Source organism: Echiichthys vipera (assembly GCF_963691815.1).
Source record: "Echiichthys vipera genome assembly, chromosome: 6".
Taxonomy (NCBI): Eukaryota; Metazoa; Chordata; class Actinopteri; order Perciformes; family Trachinidae; genus Echiichthys; species Echiichthys vipera.
In genome coordinates this window covers 8,229,562-8,250,090 of record NC_139831.1, presented here as the reverse complement: position 1 = coordinate 8,250,090, position 20,529 = coordinate 8,229,562, and the positions used below count along the sequence as shown (strand labels likewise).

Here is a 20,529-nt window from a genome sequence, read left to right as displayed (position 1 = left end):
AGATATGTCACTGTGTGTAGCCTGACTATTCCAGCTGTGAGAAGTGGGGAGAATGGATTAAAAGTGATGTGGAGTGCCTTATAGCGTAGTACCAAATGTCATTTTGTACAATCAGCTTCTATTGAGCTTTTTGAATGAAGCTTTAAATGTCTGTCATCACATTTGATGACGTCATCATCCTAAAAGTTAAAGAATGGGTGGTTATATAAATGTATTTGCAAGTGTGCAGAAATACTGTGTTTAAACAGACGTGCAGACATGCAAAAAAAAGTTGTGCAGCACTTGACTGTTTATTTAGAATTAAAATGTCAACTTTATGAATATAGCTTTAAACTATTCAGTACAGCCCTACTGCCTCCTGAGGACAAGGATCTTTGTCTGTTGTTAATGGTTGATTCACTGTCCTAGGCATGAGCCACAGTGAGGTCGTTCTTTGACCTACAGCCCCAGGCTATCCAATCATCCTGCCATTCTTCTCCTGCACAGTGTCTAAAGGACAAAGTGGTGTCAATGGCATCTTTTGCATGGCTATCCATCATTACTGTCGGCCCTCATTATAAAGACATTATGGAATTCCACGGCAAAGTTGGATGGTTGATCTAACCTGTTGTTGCTGTCTCTTTATCTCTCTCGTGTGTTTCTGTGAACTTCTCTTTCACAGTGAAGCCAATTATTTCAGAGGCAGAGCTCGCCTCTGTGGATGTGCAGCCCTTCATGGTTGGCAAACAGCATCAGCTAACCTGCACTGCTTACGGTGTGCCCTTGCCAAACATCACTTGGTTCTGGCAACCGTGTGACTCGGACCCTGCGCTTAGAAAGTGAGTCGCTATCTCGTTACATTCCCAGCATTGAAATATTTAAACTGAATTTTCTGTTAACTTCCTCCAATCTTGATGTTGAGACATTTTCCTCATTTTAAGCACAAATTTCATCATGGATATCCAGCATAATCTGATTCAAAATCAATCGTGCTTCTTGCTGCTATATACTTATTTATATACCTGTTATGTACTGTATGTTCAGTTTTAGCTGCCAGTTTACAGGAGATGAAACGATCTGATTCAGGTTGCTCTTAAAATTTCCTTTGTCCATAAAAGTCTTTATGCAGTTTCTATGTTTATTATCTGTTGGGCTGAGTAAAAAAACAGTAAATCATGTAAACATGTCTACTGCTGTAAATACAAAGTCATTTCACAGCTTCGTTGGGGACCAAACTTTAGTACCACAACAGACTTTATAGTAGATAAGTGTAGGGTCCAGAGCCGCCAGACCAGCCCGGGGAACCCACTATAAAATTAACTAAATTGACTCTGGCCCAGAATGTGACACATGAATCAAAGAAACGCAGCCCTCGAGAACTGCCCTTTCGTTGTGGTCAGTGGTTCTGTAGGCTGAAGGGGAAACACAGGGGAGATAAATTAATCTCATTCCCAGAGCTGTTACACAGCCCAACTGAACTGAGTGTGTGAGTGACGGTGCATGAATACCGGCCTGGTAGTGAACCCACAAACAAGATGAAAATTCCCTGAGATCCTGGCTTGTCAATGGCAGCATGAGACCTGCAAGTCGTAAGAGCAGGAAAACAATGGGCCATTACCCTTGGGTTATCAGGACTCAGCACCATTAACAAAAACAACATGCACAAGAATGGACCACTGCACAAGAAAGACGTGAAATTATGTGACATGTTTGATGGTGTTAATCCATGAGTGCCTTCATTATTTTCTTCATCAAATTATCTCAAAAACATACTTGTACTTGCCAGATTTATGATGAATAATAGCTGAGCATGAGTTGGTCAAAGCGACTCTTGCTGTGCAGGCCTCAAGATAATCAGGGCTGGCACTAGGAACAGTGGCAGGCAGCTAATGAGACAAAGGAACAGCTATAGCCTGGTGGGAGGCCAATTGTGCAAAATGTTTGTTTTATACAGCCCTGACCCTGTAAATTACCTGTCACTGTAAATCCAACATGTAGCCCTTCAAGATCATATCTCATCTAAATCTTTAGGAGTTAGGAAAGGAGGGGAAAAGCGGAGTGTGGGGAGGGTTTAGACGTGAAGAAAGTTTGCTGTGTTGGATATGGAAGGAGGCTGATGGTGGGGGTGTCTTTAGCACCAGGTTGAGAAGTTATCAGCTGTCCCTTGTTGACCGCCAAGGTCTTAGGATCAACCTTATCTCCTCTGGCCAGAACCTGTGTGTGTGTGGGGGGCGAGGTTCCTGTTTGAGGTGACGCATAGCACAGCCCTTCCTGTCGCTGTTGCTGTTTCCTTCTCTGCCTCTCCTCTCATCAGGCTGATTGTTCCCCACCACGGGCGGTGAAGGGTTTGGGGGTGGGGGTCAAATCAATGCTTTCTCTTGGTTTTATAACCCAGACAAGCTACTGAAGACCTGGACACTTTTAAAGTACCTCAGCCTTTCAGAATTAGGGCTTTTAAAATAGGATAACATATTCTACCTTTTATAAGAAGTGCTGTAGGCAGGACTGTTACACCAAGGTTTCAAATTAAAACATGATAATCTGCTTTTCCTTCTGTGTTGTATTGTTTAAGGCCCAACATGCATGTCTTAACACATACTGACAGTATGACTAGATGGTCTTATTAAATTCTTTCTGTCCTGCAGTTGCATTTCTCGCACTAAGCCAGCACTGGTCAGCATTGATAAGAGAGGAAATAACTCCCACAACTTGATTAAGAGCATAAACGTCAAGCCTGAACTGGTTAAAGGAAAAAACAAGGTATGTGGTTTAACTCTGTGTACAGTAGTGTTTCCATATGTTTGTCTTTTTTCAACAACGGATGCACTTGAAGCAAGAAACTTTGTTCACTGTGAAATGTGGTTGACAAATAGCAGTGACTTGCTCAACAGCAGGATTTATATGAGAACTGGATCAAGAAGAAGTCTAGAGATGCAGAGAATAGCCAATAGCTAGGTCAGATTCAAATACAAACTGCCTGTGACCGGGGCTTGAAAGTCAGATGTAACATCTGAAATCCATAAATCCTTACCTTTTTCCTGCTATTGGACGTGATGCTCTACTTCTCTTCACTGAAAATGATTTATTTTGTCTGCATTAGGTTTGACTTATGTAACTGTGACCAAAACCCAAGAAAAAGCCCTGAGCAATCCCCTTTGAAGAAATCGGTCTTGTTTTGAATCATTGCTTTTAAAAAAGACTTGATTTATTCTTGGACTAAGCAACCAGGGAATAATGGGAAAATAACTTGGTTTCAGGCATCTGAAAAGGAAGATGCTACATTGATAAATACTCTACATTTGCAACATAAATCTAGCATACTTGGATAGTTGCATTGGTTCTCTTTTTGGACAAAGGCCTTCCTATATCGAGCATATCTTTACCAGACTGTTCCTGTACTCTAAATGGTGCACCTGTAACTGACATAAATAGTTAATTTCACCCTATTTGAGTGAAATACACCCTTCATTTTAATGTTATTTGAATGAAAAAGGCCTATAAATGAAGCAGCTGCAGTTTCATTGCGGGCTTTGCCAAAGACACATCTTTTATTCTGACATCAGTTAATCTTTTCAATGGTTGAGACTATTGGAGCTAAGCCTTATAGACATTACAAAAGCTAAATGGTTTAATCCATGTATGTGCCAAAGCTAAGAACAAGTTTTTATAGATTCTACCCTTCACTGTTACCTGTGAAGATGAGCCAATACTGAAAAACAGCTGGAGCTGTGCTCATGAGCATATATTGCTATAATTGCACATTAAATGATTTTAGAAGAAATATTTAACCATGACAACAGCCTATTTCAGTGGATATAAATCTATGAATTAGAGCACATTTAGTTGTCTTACACTTCAAAATATTATTCTCTGCAAATTCAACGCTACAACGTAACGCATCATTTTAACATGTCTCCAATGCTCCGTGACCGAGTCCAAACACTGTTCATCTGAACACACTGCCCCCAAGGCCCTGACACAGACCTGGATTAAAATGGTATCTCTCTTAAGTATAGATATTGATAAATCAGCTTTTCTTAGGAAACTTCAAACACATGTTGCTATGCAAACCTGAAACATGCCACACAACGGGGGAGCCTGTTACTAAAACTGTTCACCCCAAAACATAATTAAGAGCAGGCCTTGCAAGACTTAGTCTATAGGATTAGGTTCAAGAAACCACTTACAACAGGCTGGGTCAAATTGGGGCACAGGTTCATTGGCATAAAGGTTTTCAGCTGGAGAGAGTATCCGTGATAATTCTCAATCCAAACTTTTTTATTCGCTGTTCTCACCTGCAGTTCTGGTGCATAACTGGGTGATTTATTGACTCCTGCTGTCTGATTGTAGCACGGAATGAAACTCACAATCATATCATTTATTTTCTCGCCATTTTCACAGGGCATCAGTTCTAATATGTCTCTAACATAAATAGTGAGGCACCACTTATTTACAAGTACTTGTGGCCAAACGCTGGTGCTTTATGAGGGTTAGCACTAAGGGTCAATGATAACAAGCAGCAGTTTAAAAGAAGAGGGATTTGTTGGAAGTGAATTCCTCTCTGTCACCCCACATAAATCGTGTTGGCCCGTGAATAAGAACGTAGTCGGGGCCAGGCCTCCCCAGAAGGCCCAGTAGAGCGGGAGACTGGCCCGGGTCAATATATAAGGAAAACAGAGGGGGAAGATGTGGGCACAGAGGTCACAGTGCGTCTGGTCAGGTCACCGCTTAGGGACTGTGCGCAATTGTTTAAATGACTGTGTTCGAGCTTGGGTTACATCAATTTTGAGTAATGGCCGTAACATAATACCATAAGCTCACTGCATCAGTATTTTGACAAGTGTCAGAGCTGCGTGAATTGAACGATATGATCTAACTTTTAAACAGTTATTCTTTGACTTTGTTTCATGGCTACAGTGGTGCGTCTGAGAGTCGACACAATAGCTCCTACAAGTCCAGGAAGTTTAGGCTAGCATACACTCACACAATACAGCCACCTCATTCACTCTCTTTGATGTAGCTGACTGCCCCCCAAATAACAGATGTCACTATGAACACTAAACAGAGCCCCACTAAGCCTGGCCCTCACCCAAGTTTCACTTATTATTTTGTCTATTTAGGCCATTAAAATGTTGTACTAGTACCTTGACAAAATTGAATGTGGCATTAGAAGTGCTTTCCAGGATATGGACATGGAGCCCTGGCACTAGATCTATAGCACAGGTCTAAAGGAGATTCAGTAAGTTTTTAAACTCCAGATGTATCCTTTCATTAATGTGACGCACTAGAGAGTATAAAAAAGAGCAGGCTCCGGACCTTAAACCCGCCTGTTAGCGACTCACTGCTCTGATGGTGATTGAAACCTCAAGAATAAGTCACAAGTCGAATTCTGAATTGTGATATTAAGCATAAAAAACAAAAAACAAAGACAGTTCAGCTTATTTTTTCTTCCTCGGTTGGCTTCCTCTTCAACTAATTGGTAATTTTGCTCTTAGTCAACTAACATTTCTTTGTTGTTGGTTTTCTTCATTTGACTTACGTATTTCCAATTTATGAGCACATCCCTGGTAAACACAATATATAAAATGGTGGGGTCTTTTTTGCATTATTCTTTTTGGAGAAACTCAGTTTTACAGATCTGTCAATTAAATTAAATGATTCAATAAAATATGATGTTGTCTTAGTCAAACAAGAATTTCTTTAATAGAGGACAGTCCTACATCTGAGGCACTCCTAATAGTATGTTAAAAATGTTATTAATTCATGGATAACAAACACATTTCAACCTCAAGGAGAAGAGGACCTCATTGCACTTTAAACCGTGGTGAAGTCCCTTTCAGTCATGAACAATTTTGAACTTGGTATCAGAGTCAACCAACACCATAGACTTCCATTAAAGTAAACTGTCCTTGTCCTGTAATTCTTACATGACTACTTATCTACCTATCTAATCAAGAGCACTTGATTTTCTGACTTCAACATCACCAACACATGACCCAGAGCAGTTTTCCTTCATTATCTGTGGTATTAAGCATTTGTTCTTCTCTCTCAATTAGACCGTGAGCACCCTGGTGATTGGAGAGACTGTCATGTCAGGAAAGTACTCCTGTGTGGCCCAGAATGAAGAAGGCTACAGCACAATGACAATCCCTTTCTACGTTGATGGTAAGTGGGTCACAAGAATATTACAGTATGAACATTTAAATCTTAACTGCTTACTTGAAAGTGCACGCAGACATATGCAGAATTTATTGCAATAATTGCAAAGTGCACTACACTGGATTTTTTCACATCTAGTACAGTACGGGCTGTAATGAACTGCACAAACAGGGAAGGAATGTGCAGATTGTATTGTGCAATAAAGAAACCAGAGGGGGGCATTAATTGAAACCATCTTCCGCTGTAGCTGAGCGGCTTCAGGGCGGAAGAGAGGCAAGCATGTCCTGAGCCATATGGAGTGCTATAATGGCACGCGCTTAAAAACAGCTATGAATAACAGCATTCCTGCTTCAGTGTGAGCAGGTTATTTCTCTCTTTCTCTGTGAGCCTTCTGCTCTGAGAATTTACTTTTTTATGTGCATGTGAGCATTTCCAAATGTTCCCAAAATGAATATCCATTGAGACAGTTATCTTATAATAGCTGGGATGATTCACACAAGCACAGTTCACTTTGCAACAAAGTGAATCACATTTACTTAAAAGCTCACATCTCCTGAGTTGTTGAAAGATTGCTTTTGGAGAGGGATGGATTTAGGTGACTCCGTAGCTGAGGGGATGCCAGAGTGCCAGAAATTAGTCTCCCGGCGTGGCAGAATTCCCAAGAGGAAATCCAGCTCTCTTCCAGAAGTGAGGAAGATGGAGATAGAAGGAATGCTGCTTTAAAAAAAAAAAAAAAGGGGGACACAATTGTGATAACAGCTGTCTTCTCTTACGGAACACCGAATGCTTTCCAGCAATCTGAATAAACAAGCGCAGTCTGGTTCCCCTGGGGCCCAGACTCAGCTTCTCTCCATTTGGATGAGTGCAGCAGCGCCATCAGCCATGCTGTCCACCGGCAACGTGCTTCCAATTAACAGTGATGAAACAGGAAATAACTGCAAATTTGACATTCCTGGCATTGCGACGAGCAGCTTTGTGTTCAAAGCTATTGTCCAACAAAGATCTTGGGCCAGCAGAATACGTGTCTCTTTTTCATGTATGTAAAACACATAACACATCTCCTGTTAAAATGCTCTTCAATCATAATTAGTGACTACAGTTGACCCCATGATGTGATCATTGAATATATCTGGAACTGAAGGTGATTTAACATGATTGGAATCCTGATTTATTATATTTTTCTACCTTGTCACACTAGATCACCCTGAGGAAATTACCATCAGACCTCCGGCAGCCATTGAGGGGGATGACGTCACACTGACCTGCCGGGCAGGTCGCTACCTCTACACAAATCTACAGTGGTTGGATTCCAAGAATAAAACGATCACCACCAACGTGTCCACTCTCCAGCTCAGCCGCTACTCCATTTCTCTTTCTCTCCATCTGCATAATGTGTCCCAAAACAGCACTAGAGGTTACAAGTGCCAAGCATTCAAGCTCAACAAGAGGGTTGAACTCAAGGCTGCTGCAATTATTGTGGATGGTGAGTTAGAGAGGGATATGAGAAACTAATCTATTTTAGGTACATCCGCTGACTAATTAAAAATTGTGTAGAAGTGCAATCATGTGATAATCGGGCATGTTACTGTACATGAACACAGGAAACAGTCTTGCAACACTTGATTCCAAATTTTTCTGCTTTTGTTTGGTGCAGTGAAGAAACGTCCCTGGCTGAGTCAAAATCTGACTAATCAAGATGTGAACAGTAGCAGCACCCTGATGCTGGCTTGTTTCGCTCTGGGAGTTCCTCGTCCGTACATCATGTGGTACAAAAATGGCGTTCCAGTGGACGAAGGCCCAGGTAACCTGAGAATACTATTCCATGTGCTATGATCATCATATGATACATTTTTTGCAATTTTAGTGACCGGTGGCATAAGTGCAATCCTGGTGCAGCAGAATAAAGGGCTCGAAGAGAATGCATACATTTTATTATGAGTAGGATTAAATAATCTGCAGGTTGAGCTTTCATTCCCTTTGAACATGATCGACTCTTTAGCAGTGTGTTAAAGCCCAGGCCTACGGTTCTTCATATAAAGGCATATATCCCTAAAGCACAAGTAAACAACATAAGTGCAGGTGATGCCCTTTTTGTACCTGAGTTTACATTTCCAAGACACTAAAGTTCCTGCTTACTGAAGATATATGTGCAGTCAGTTAGGCTGCTGACCTGCACAAAATTTGTTGTCCAGAGTGTTTAAATGCCACGCCTTTTTGAACTATATGAGTTTGACTGAGAGGGTGTGTGTTGCAGGTATCACTCTGGGAGAGGACGGGGTTCTGACCATTGAGAGAGTGAAGAAAGATGACGAGGGTCTGTACGAGTGTGTAGCCAGCAATGTTGAGGGAATTGCGAAAACAAGTGCTGTTGTAACTGTGCTCGGTAAGTCATTCACACACCTTGAGATATCAACTACCTAACCAAAAAAAACATTAACCCTCAAGCATGCAGCATTTACAATACTGTGAGTGGAAGTAAGAAGTGGAGTCATTGCGTATTCTGCATGTTCATTTAAACCGTCTCAGCCTCATGTTTTCCTGTCACCACTAAAAACGGCACTGGTGACTTCAGTATGAAAAGTTTCCCCTGACAGAAAATCTGTGGCTGCCAGGAATGCCAAGTGAATTCCTTCTAAGGTTTTATGATCGAGGCTCTGGCCGAGGGTCCTTACCTTCAGGACATGACCTCTGTGAAGTGTTAAGAGCTCCTCTAATGAGTGCAAAGAGATTGACAGCTACAACAAGAAACTTGAAACACACAGTAGATAATTGGAGTAGCATGTCTCCTAATATGTGTGTGTGTCTTTACCTTTTCACATCTAAAATGAATTGCATGTTGACATGTGAAGGTGGAGAAGGCAATGTTGGTCAGATATCATGCAACAAGTTTGGTCCACGTGTAGGCACTTAAAGGGCTAGTTCTGTTTTTTGAAGTGGAGTTGTATGAGGAACTTTTCCATGGTCAGTGTATTACCTGCAGTAAATGATGGTTAGCACAGCGCCAGTTTGGAGAAGCAGTCAGGAGTACCAACACTGAAGCTAAGCAATGTATAAATCAATTAAATTTCGAATGGGCATTATATTTTGCCACTTTACCTTGCTGTCAGATGGGTTTTCCTCCAGTTTCCACAGAAGTTTCTCCTCTCTCTTTTTCATCCTGATTAGTCTTTCTCCACAGAAATTCTTCTGTATACTCCAGCTCATACAGGGATCCTCACAGTGAACAACATTTCATTGTCACTGTTACAAGAAAATACAAATGAGTAACTGTTTATTCCACAACAGGCAGAAAGACTAACTCAAACAGCTGGTCTGTGGAGTAATACAGTGTGCAGCACAGTTGTGCTTATGTGTAGGAATATGTTAAGAAAATGTAGTGCAAAAGGACAGGGCTGTCTGACAGCAAGGTAAAGTGGCGTAAATATTCTAAATATAGCGTACACTTAAGCTGATATTGATTCTTTTTTTTTTAGGTGGGCCTTTTTTAAGATAGATAATTAGTTTTGCTGCAGCTGCTGCTCCCGTCCACAAAAAAGCTTCTGTGTCAGTGCCCCTGTCTGCTTCCCCTAGCTGGAATGATCCATAATAAAAATAACAGATGAATTTACATCAAATATCTTTTATTAATGCAAGCAACATGAAATATGTTTTCTCATGTTTATTGTGTTCCTGAAATATATTTTGTCTAGTTAGACACAACGTGCATATAGTGTAGATCTTGTCTCTTTTCCCTTCACATATAGCCAAAATCCTTCCATACGCTTTAAGCCAGGGGTTGGCGGTCAGATTGTATCCATCTAGTAAATAACCCATCTTGGAACGTAAACACGACACACATGTTTACATCCATTATGTTTCACCATCAAACTGGTTCAGCAATACCAATTGTTACAGGTGACCATAATGCTGAGAGTTTGGTTTCTAAATAGATGTTTCTGCATTTGGACATAATTATTCTTTTAAGAGAGAATAAAGATGCATATAAGTATCAATTGTTTTCCCCAAACCTTATTCAACAGTTATTGTTACCCATTCCATCTTCACCACAAAGATATTCCAGCAACAAGTTGTATGTTTAGTCAAAGATTGCATGAAATAAGAGCCAAGAAAACTTTCAAGATCCAAGGAATATGAGGTTTCAGACTGTCGACACGGATGGTTAGAAAAGCAGTTTGGAAGAAAATATTATAGGAAAAAGTGTGGTATGCCTGTCCTAAACACACCAGAAATAAACACCAAAGTGTGTTTTCACTTCCTCTTTGTTTATAAATCTTTCAGAGAACATTTCAGATGAAACTAACAAACAAAAGAATGACGTGAGGCTCTCCATTTGCAAATGTGTAACAGACTGTTTTCTTTTGATCACGATTCTCCACAAATCCCTCTCCAATGTTATATGACAATTTATGGGATCATGAAAAGTACACTGTGATTTTCGTCTGCCAAAGAGGTCTGGTAGTTGATGACAGTTCTTATTTTTCCAGGGGACGAAGGGAAGCCAAACGTTGAAGTAATCATTTTGGTGTGTACGGGAGCTGCAGCCACATTCCTCTGGCTCATGCTTATCCTCTTCATCCGTAAGCTAAGGAAGGTAAGACGTTACATTACTTCTTTGTCTCAGAAACCACATGAGATAAGCATTTGCCAAGATGTGGAAAGTTCATGGCATCTGTGGGGTTTGTTTTGGTTTCATTTTTTTGGTTCCTGTTTAACTAATTCAGTTTCAGTGACTTTATAGAAGTGACTCACTTATGCTTCTCTTGAAATACAGTCAAATGGAAGGATACATTTAGCTAGTGTTTATGATTTCAACATATCCATCCAAGTGGGAAGTGCTAAGCTCATGTTGGTATGTACAGTTGAAGGAGAACATAATGTTCTTCTAAAAAATATCAACTGTGAGGAACATGTTTGTGTGTAGAGCACAAATTTGTATTTTAATAGTAATGTCAACATTTTTAGCTCTCTACTCTCTAAATAGTTGGAAATTATTTATAAGGAATAACCCTTAAAGAATCAAAAATAACCTCAAAAATAACAATATAATTAAAAGAAACCACAAGAAAACAAACCAATACATATCAAATAATAAAACTTAAAAATCAGGGGATAATACTCCAAGCAGAGCATGAAAATGGACCATTCATTCATAGATTATGAGTATCAATATTAGTGGTAGCATTAGGTTAGGTTAGGTTTCTAAATACATGTTTTTACTGATCTTATAATCTGAGAAATAAGACGTAAGCATTGTGCCATTGTTGTGATTGTCAGAAACATCCTGAAATTCATATTTGTCCTCTTCACACCCTCAGCAACCGCAGTATAAGATGGGTCCGTCCATCATCATTGATCCTGATGAGTGTCCCCTCGAGGAGCAGAGTGATCTTCTTCAGTATGACAGCAGCAAATGGGAGTTTCCCCGTGACCGCCTGCGACTAGGTAAGAATCCATTGTGCGGGGGAAATGTTTCAGATATTTCAGGCTATTATAAGGCGCCAACTTTAGACCGTTTCTTGACCCACTCTTAATTTTAAATAGATTAACAGAAGTGTGTGTAAGTAGCTAACTGGATAAATGGAAATGTACACAACTCAGCAGGTAATGTCCTAACTTTCATTTACATCGCTGTGCCTCTGAGCATATTTTATTGGTACTGGCTGCCAGAAACCTCTGATATTACCCAGAGCAATGAGACATGATTTCTATATCAAAAGGTTAAAAGTTCATTTCAAAAAGTAGTTTATCGTGAGAATATTCGCAGCCACATTAAGGTACATGGAAAAGGTGTCATCGCTCTCTGCAGCTGTTGCTGTAGGGTCATTACTTATCAGTGACCTGCGCTGTCATCCAGTCTTAAGTGAGCCATAAATTCTCTAGAGAAATTGCCTGCCAGTGTATTGTTTTAATTACAGACCCATACCCTGACTGACAGGGAATCTAGTCATTTTTTTGTGCCCGAGGGACAGGAAACTCTAATGTTGTCCCACTTACCAAATACCTTCTTCCTTTGCCAGGCAAAACTCTTGGCCATGGAGCGTTTGGAAAAGTGGTGGAGGCTTCTGCCTTTGGGATCGACAAGCTCTCGACCTGCAAGACTGTTGCTGTCAAAATGTTGAAAGGTAGGATGTCAAAAAAAAAACATTTATCTTTATACTATGACTCCAAACATTATTTGTAAATTATCTGTATTTGTCTGTCTATCCACTCAGAATAGACAGACCAGCATTAACACTGCAGTATCTACTGTTGTATGGGTAGCAGATGAACAACACCATATCTGTCATTTCTGCAGGAGATTTATTTCTTGTGCATATTACAGTCTCATGAGCTACGGCCCCACATGTGCCTGCAGTTAATGTTTGTATGGTGTATATATCTGTTCAAAGCCAAGCATGCGGTGTCTGTTCCTTGCAAAGTGCAGTTAGAGGTAAAGGCTAAGACCTCTAACCCTGTCCTTGATGAAGAAATTGAGTGTATGCAGATCTCGCAGCTGAGATCAGAATGTCCAAAGTCTTCCAAAAAGAGTTCAGAAGTTGAGGATGTAAAGTATAAAATTAGTAATTTAAAAGAATGTTTACTTTTGCCACATTTTAGAGATTCCAACATTTGGAAACTATCTGCTGCGTCCGGTCTAAATTTTTAAGAGGAATCATTCACAATCCCATTCCAACGTCTTTCCAAATATCCACAAAGAAAAGAGTTTTGACTCCAGATGCTCAGATATTTATTTTTTACTCCAGTTTTACACAGTATGTGAATGACTTCTAGTTCATATTCTGTTTTTGCATTACTAGAGAAGCAAACTGCAGATTTATTAGTAATGATGTATCAGGAAAACTAGGTCTGTTAGTTAGATGTATTGGGCACTGTCATATCATTAATCACGTCCAAGCATAAATCACACACAGAGATTCTGGCTGTTAGTCGTAGGTCAAACTTAATGGAAAGCAGCAGGTCTCCTTAAATTGACCGTGGTTTGTCTACAGACTCCCAGGCTGCTTTAGCTTCTAGCTCATAAATACCTGGTTGGTCGAAGCAGCATAAAACAACTACTAAATCCTGATTTTCATAATTCAAGGTTAAAGCGTAACAAACTTTACACATACCTGACTTACACAAGTCAGGTATGTAATGTGAGCACATCCCATTCTCTTTAATCCATCTGCATTTATCCTTGAGGATGTCCTCCATCAAAAGCCGCTTCACATTGCCGAGCCTAAGGCAATATTATTATTTTTCCATCATTTAATGAAATCTCAAAATTAAATTCCTGAGTAATCCAGAGTTCAGGATTTTTTCCCACACTTTCTCACTATACTTCATTCTTTTTTTATATTCATTCTTGAAATACAAGCAAGCCAGGAAAGTTATCAGCATCCAGATGTTCAGATTAAAATGGACACACTAAACATTTCATATGTTGTTGTCATACTGTATGGCGTTTTAGAGTTGGCACTTTTTTTTTTGTTGTTTTTACCAATTTCTACGGAAATAGTTTAGTAAAGTCCCCGTGCATACAAAGGTTGTATTTCCGGTTGCAAAAATTCACTTTTTTTTACCACAGTTTACAACAGTTTACAGTAAACAAGATTTACCGTATGCCTCTCATAGACCTCTGGTAATGGAGAGGGAAGATTAATATGGAGAGAAATGCAAACAAGCTGGAAATGATCCACCAGAGTCTCTTTAACGTTAATACAATAGTGGGTGTTTCACTGCAAATGCAAAATATTTCCAATGGGAATTTTGTATTATTGAGAACAAAATCTGGTTACAGGTGTTTGTTTTTTTTTTTTTTATTTTATGAAACCCAAAGAAAACTTGTTCACCACTATTGAAATGTATATTCCACGCTGTGTAGTTTTATATAACGTTTTGTGACCTCCTGTGTATGAAAATATCTGCAAACCTGCAAAGAGATGCTTCTTTTTCATACCGTTATCTTACATATGAGCTTAACTAAATCTTCTGTTGAGGAGGGCTTATTTTGTTTAAGGAGAAAGGTCGTCCATCTCAACTTTTATAAAAGTGAAAATCTGTTTCTTATTTGTTTTTCACGGAGTTTGGACTCCAAGCGTAACATTGTTGGAGTGATCTTAGCACAAAATGAAAAAACACTCAATTTATTGTGAAAATGTGGATCCTTCAAGATAATGGACCAAATCCTAAATGTGTTTACATTATTACAGGAGGCGCTACGTCAAATGAGCGTAAAGCTTTGATGTCAGAGCTAAAGATCCTGATCCACATTGGCCATCACCTGAACGTGGTCAACCTGCTGGGAGCCTGCACGAAGCCTGGAGGTGAGATGTATTACTGAGCAAGTTATAAAATGTTATCCCACTGTTTTGATATTTAGGTATAGAAAATATAATAAAGAAGAAAACAACGTTAAAATGGCAATTTAACAGGCAATGTAGCAGTAATTTATGTTAAAATGGTCATCTGAGAACAATGATGTAGGGATAATCATAAGAGAAATACTATCTTAACAGGCCCATTGATGATGATAGTGGAGTTCTGCAAATATGGAAACTTGTCCAACTATTTGAGAAGCAAGAGAGATGACTTTCTCGTCTACAAGGTGAGTCACGAGCTGCACGATTAAAACTTTCCAGCACTTTTGCTTTCTCATCATTCTGTTGATGACTGTTTAAGCAAATATAAAGGGAAGCCACATGCATATCAGCAGCATCAGCATTTAAACTCATCTCATTAACATGTGTCAGCGACAGGACGGTAAGGTGGTGTCGTCGGGATCGGGCTGCGAGCTGAGCGAACTGATGAAGCGCCGCCTGGAGAGCGTGGCCAGCACCGGAAGCTCAGCCAGCTCTGGCTTCATCGAAGATAAGAGCTACTGCGACTCAGAGGAAGAGGAAGAAGGTAAAGGCCAGGCACGTCTTGCTTCCTTTCAACCCCCGCACTCCTCCCCCTCTGTTTGTCCCTCCTGCTGTCCCCCTCCCTCCCTCCCTCCACCTCCTCTCACCTCTGCTCCACCCCTCCTGCCCAGGAACGAAAGCTCCCCTCAGATTGTTTTCTAGCCCGACTCTGATGGGACGTTTCCTCCTCCTGTTCAGCAGTACAATCACTGCAGCAGGAGCCACTGTCACCCCACTGAGTCTGGGGAGGCGTCTGTTTATTTCCTGTCCTGACCTGAGTGTTGCTCTGCTCTGCGACTCCAGCTCAGATACGGCACATCAGCCATGTTGTTCCCGATGTGTTATTTCTGGTTTGATTAGCTGTTTACTCAGGTGGGCCTGTGGAAGGACTTGTGAGTTCCTCTGTCAGACCCCCGACCAAGACGCTGGACCCATAACCACACGTTTCACCTGACATCTGAAAAAAAGGAGAATTGTAATTTGTTTTCATCTCTCCGCTGTAGAGGATGTTTTAAGGACAGAGTGTGTAGGAGGAGACACATACGTGACAGGACGGACTGCAAAGATTATGTGTTTCAGTCTAGTTTAGTTCCCCATGAGTATTTTTTCAAGTTTCATCTTATCTGATTTATCTGACAGATCACATTGACTGTTTAAAAAGACGCCTAGATGAGTAGGTTTATTGCTCTCAATGTAAAGCCCATATATGTTTAATTTGAGCGATCTGTCTCACTGGGGAAACTTTGTGTTCTTTTGTTTCACAGAATCAGAGGATTTATATAAGAGAGTCCTGACACTGGAAGATTTAATTTGCTACAGTTTCCAAGTTGCAAAAGGCATGGAGTTCTTGGCTTCACGCAAGGTATCCTCCTTTTCACACAAATCACTCTCAGACATCTATTTTATTTTAAATAGCTGCATATACAGTATATATTTTTAAATTAGTTGTAATTGTTTTTATTTTTTATTTAAAATTGGACACATTTTACTCAGTTTAGTAAGTAACAGAGTAGTCAAATCTTAAAAAAGTTATCTTAAAAAAATCAAAAAAGTTATTGTGCATGCAGCAAATTGTAAGTGTATAAATATACAACAAAAGAAGACTTAAAAGATTTGGCTTCCCTTGAATTTAAGTGATTGCCTCTACTATGACACACTGGAATGCATTCATTTTTCAAGTCATTCATAATTTTGGGGAAACCGGATGGGACTGATTAGAGAATAAGGCCATTGTTGAAAATAACCTGCTGCAGACCTTTTCTGAGCCTGAATATGGAAAACATCTTCTCCTATTGTAACATCCCTGATGACTTCACCATGTGTTGCCCTGCAAGCAGCTATGCTTTCCAGCACGCAGAGTACCGTTGTGAAGTCAATTACATGCATAAAACTTGAACCTATAAATGTAAATGTGACATTGAATGAGATTTTGTTTCCTCTTTTCTTTTCATTAGTGCATCCATCGTGATTTGGCTGCACGAAACATCCTGCTCTCTGAGAATAATGTTGTGAAGATTTGTGATTTTGGACTCGCCAGAGACATCTACAAAGACCCGGATTATGTGCGCAAAGGAGATGTAAGTTTATCAAAGTCTACTCTAGTCTTATTACGGCTAATTTACTGTCTTAAAGAAAGAAAATGCATTTTGGTTATTAGGTAACATGCAAAACAGTAAGCTATCACTGACTTGGCAGAAAAAAGGAAGAATAAATACTGAAGTTCTTGGAAATCTCTCCAAAAATAATTGAGTTCAGTCTGTTTGTTTGATACGAGATAAAGGGAACTCACTAAGGAGACTAAATAAGTGTTAGCTAAATCAAAAGCAGAACGTGCTCACACACTTTAAACCAATTGTCACTCAACAGATATGACAGTGTAATAAGTGAGATGTCCACACCACTAAGATAAGAGAGTAAAATATGTTTTTATCTCAATATGTGCACAGGCCAGACTGCCGCTCAAGTGGATGGCACCTGAGGCCATTTTTGACAAGATCTACACGACTCAGAGTGACGTTTGGTCCTTTGGTGTTCTCATGTGGGAGATCTTCTCTCTAGGTAAGTGTCTCGTGACTCATCACTGACCAATAGTTTTATACCTCACAAGCTTGTCGTTTTACATTCAGGGGAGCAAATGATCCCTGCTTATTCAAAAGAAACACACTTATGCACACATTAAACAATTTGTTAAAGCAACCAAATATAGAACATGAACTAATTACAAGTCATACACGGACTTAAATGTTGACGTATGGACACTGCTACACAGGTGGGGTCGGTCACTTTCAAATTAACAGGAGGCAACTAACAGAGTTACAAAGGGCTCAAATCATCTGTGGCCAAATGCATCATTCAAAATGCTGAATTATTAAAAGGTGAACACAAACATTTCAAACACAACATCTATTGCAAAAACAAATTTTCCGCGCAAGTTAGAAACCATACGATATTTCCCCCATTTGTAGCAGTTGTGATTCATTTTAAAGTTAAAACCTGTTTCATACAATATTTCTCATACCTTGATTGTTTGATTGTCTTTATTTCTAACATGAAAGCAATGAAAACAAAGTTATAATAATAGTAGTAGATAAATAAATAAAACAAAAGCAAAAAACCTTCCACATGCGAGAAAGGGGGTAGGAGTAAGTAAAGACTTATTTAGTCCTACCCCTTAACAGATCAATTTAGCCTGGATAGCAGGTATTATGTTATTAAAATGTCACTATATATAATAATTAAAAAGCTATAAACCCTATAATTACACAGTTCTATCGCAAATGTGTTCAAGTTTGAACATGTAAACATACAAATACATAATACCCCTGTCTATAACATTCACATTTACTGGAAGTTTGTGTTTAACATCCCCACAACACAGGGGCCCTGTTATCAGATGTTCAGTGAGAAGAGAGCTCTGGCTTGGTGGACTCGCTCAGTGCCCCTGGTTATATACAGCCTCGCCAGATGCACTGGCTAATAACCGTTTCTTTCTTCTGTGTAATTGTTCCTTTTAGGACAAAGGGGCCGAGCTTACATATTCAGCCTGAGAAAACTATTTTCATGCCACTTAAACATCAGTGAAGTTAGATTTTTATTACAGGCATTGTACATTAAAAGGAGAGAACACCTCCTATTTAAGTTTCCTCCCAGCTGGCAACACAAACTCACTGTAACCAGGCAGCCAGATCAGTGTAAAAGTGGGCCCCTGCTGTGAAACCACCGCAGACTTCGAAGAAAGCATTGTGTGTGGATCCATGATTGCCTGTGCACCGCGGCGCAGAGCTCACCACGCGTTTCTAAAGCAAGACTCAACATGAAATATTGTATGTTTAAATGTCACCATGGGAAGCAGTGGAAACATAAGAGTAAGTGTAACCAAAGTTGGATGTATTGCTATTCTGTACGTTCTGACTGTGCTTGCTTTTGAATCACCGCCATACGACGTCGTCACCCGCCACAGTTGAAAGAACAGTGTGTCAAATTGCATATTCTTTTAAATGTAAAGCGCACTGACGTCATTATGACACTTTCCCTTTTTGTCTCTCCTTCTTTTTCTTGGTCTCTTTCACTCTCTTCTTCCCTCTTGACACATTCTCACCACATTTTTCCTTTAAAGAAACACTTACACATCTGGGTAGTGTTAGCGGGGCCTCAGAAAAATAAATCAGGAAACAAGGATACAAAATGACCAAGAAAAATGGCAAAGAAGTGAGCTTTGCAACCTGATCGTGTTTGGAGGTCAAAAGTTTCAGGGTAACCCAAGCGTGTTTTTCTGATCGCTCTGTGAACCAAAAGTGTGTCAGTTCCGTTTTGTGGGTTTAAATTTCCAAAGCTTGTTTGTAAAGTGTCGATCCCAAAAAAGTGAACCAGACTTGTTGTCAGACGAGATGAGATAACCGTTAAATAAAGAAATGACGAGAGAGAATATTCTCATCATAAAACACTGGTAACATCTTTGGACTTTGAAAGTATTTCAGAACACAAGATACAAGAGATGATGGTTTTATTGAACACAGTTTGGCTGCACCATAAAATGAACATAATACAAACAAATAATATTCAAATATATTTTTAAAAACCTACAAGAACTGTGTAAGTAAAATGCAGGTGACTATGAGTTCTGTTGAACATTTTAGATTGATTTGAGACCTGAATAGTGCTCGTTAACAACAAAAATTTGATGTGTTGTCGTGTGAAGTACTTATCTGTAGTCAGTGTGTTCCCTACAATTACCGTACAGGGCGGTCATCAAGGCCCAGTTTGGAGAAACAGGCAGGAATCCGTACACAGAAGCTAAGAAATGAGGTCGGGGGAGCAGCATAACGTATTTCAGCCACCTAAAAAATCAGTTTACGTGTACGCTAGAGAGAGAGAGAAAATGTTTGCTGCTTTACTTTGCTGTTATTTACATCTATGCACACTTCAAAGCCATTGCACTAATTTTACCTTTGCAGAACTTGAGTTGTTGCTCTGCCGCTGCTTCAATCGCTGTTTTTGTGATTGTATGACTTTGTCGGTTTTTAAAGATTACTTTGGATTCACTAAGAACCGCATACAACCCCACTTCTAAATATGCAAACTACCCTTTTAATGTTAGTTCTGAGTTCTTGCGTTAAAGTTGATGTCAAGTTAGACATTAAGATTCACTTTTCAAATGATAAGAACGATAAGTTAAGGCCCAGTTCAGTTCATATTTGATGAACAGCATGTTTACTCTCCAGCTGCATAAAGAAATATGAACCATGTGAACAATAACAATTGGGATTTAAAATGTTTTCTCTACGCGAGTCACAGATGGTGTATTTTACTTAAGCAGTAATCTTTATTTCTTCAGAGTTGTTCGAAACACTTTGCCAAGTTGAATCTGTGGTTTCCCTATAAATTTGTGTAGCCACAAAGATTTTTATATTCAAGCAAACAAAATTATTATTTATGACTCAGGAAATTGTATTGATAACATAGACTGGGCATTATTTTCCAAAAGCAACACAGTTGGATATTGGATATACGTTACGATAAGTTGGTTCAGTGTGTGTTTTCACAGGGGGCCGAGCGCAACGTTGGCTTTGGCTCTAAATTTGAATTTTATTACGAACATGACGGTTCAAAGGTAAATAAAATTAGTGGTAGTTTTGGTTGGCGAGTGATATATTTGACAGATTCATGACTCAGCAAATTAGAATCAACATTACCACTCACTGTATGTAACGAGCGGACCATAGTTTCAACATCCAACTAATTCTAATCAAATATCCTGTAAATTTATTTAAGGCTGTTATGCAATCTACAAGATCTTGCAAACAAATCTTCCAGACGTTTTCACAGAGAATTTTCTCGTGTTGGAAAGCTGCAGTAAAGAGTTTAATGTTCCCAGTAGGGAAAGAAGAACAGAGACTGGGTTGGTGTCGTCATAATGATCCTTTAAATGTATCATTCACTGAGAGACGGATTGATATATCTGTCTGCAAATATCTGCAGACACAGACGCAATATATCACAGACACATTCT

General features: G+C 39.6%; 1 protein-coding gene across 1 annotated transcript in view; it reads left to right on the top strand.

Moving 5' to 3' along the window:
• kdrl (kinase insert domain receptor like) overlaps positions 1 to 20,529 on the top strand; it is a 49,589-nt gene that overhangs the window by 15,818 nt on the left and 13,242 nt on the right. The window contains exons 10-24 of the mRNA XM_083915585.1: positions 662 to 818; positions 2,625 to 2,739; positions 6,036 to 6,144; positions 7,337 to 7,621; positions 7,793 to 7,939; positions 8,393 to 8,521; positions 10,623 to 10,729; positions 11,454 to 11,580; positions 12,156 to 12,260; positions 14,331 to 14,444; positions 14,637 to 14,725; positions 14,871 to 15,024; positions 15,785 to 15,882; positions 16,475 to 16,597; positions 16,967 to 17,078. Coding sequence (XP_083771711.1) covers positions 662 to 818; positions 2,625 to 2,739; positions 6,036 to 6,144; positions 7,337 to 7,621; positions 7,793 to 7,939; positions 8,393 to 8,521; positions 10,623 to 10,729; positions 11,454 to 11,580; positions 12,156 to 12,260; positions 14,331 to 14,444; positions 14,637 to 14,725; positions 14,871 to 15,024; positions 15,785 to 15,882; positions 16,475 to 16,597; positions 16,967 to 17,078 — 1,971 coding nt within the window. The remainder of the gene's footprint in view (positions 1 to 661; positions 819 to 2,624; positions 2,740 to 6,035; positions 6,145 to 7,336; positions 7,622 to 7,792; positions 7,940 to 8,392; positions 8,522 to 10,622; positions 10,730 to 11,453; positions 11,581 to 12,155; positions 12,261 to 14,330; positions 14,445 to 14,636; positions 14,726 to 14,870; positions 15,025 to 15,784; positions 15,883 to 16,474; positions 16,598 to 16,966; positions 17,079 to 20,529) is intronic.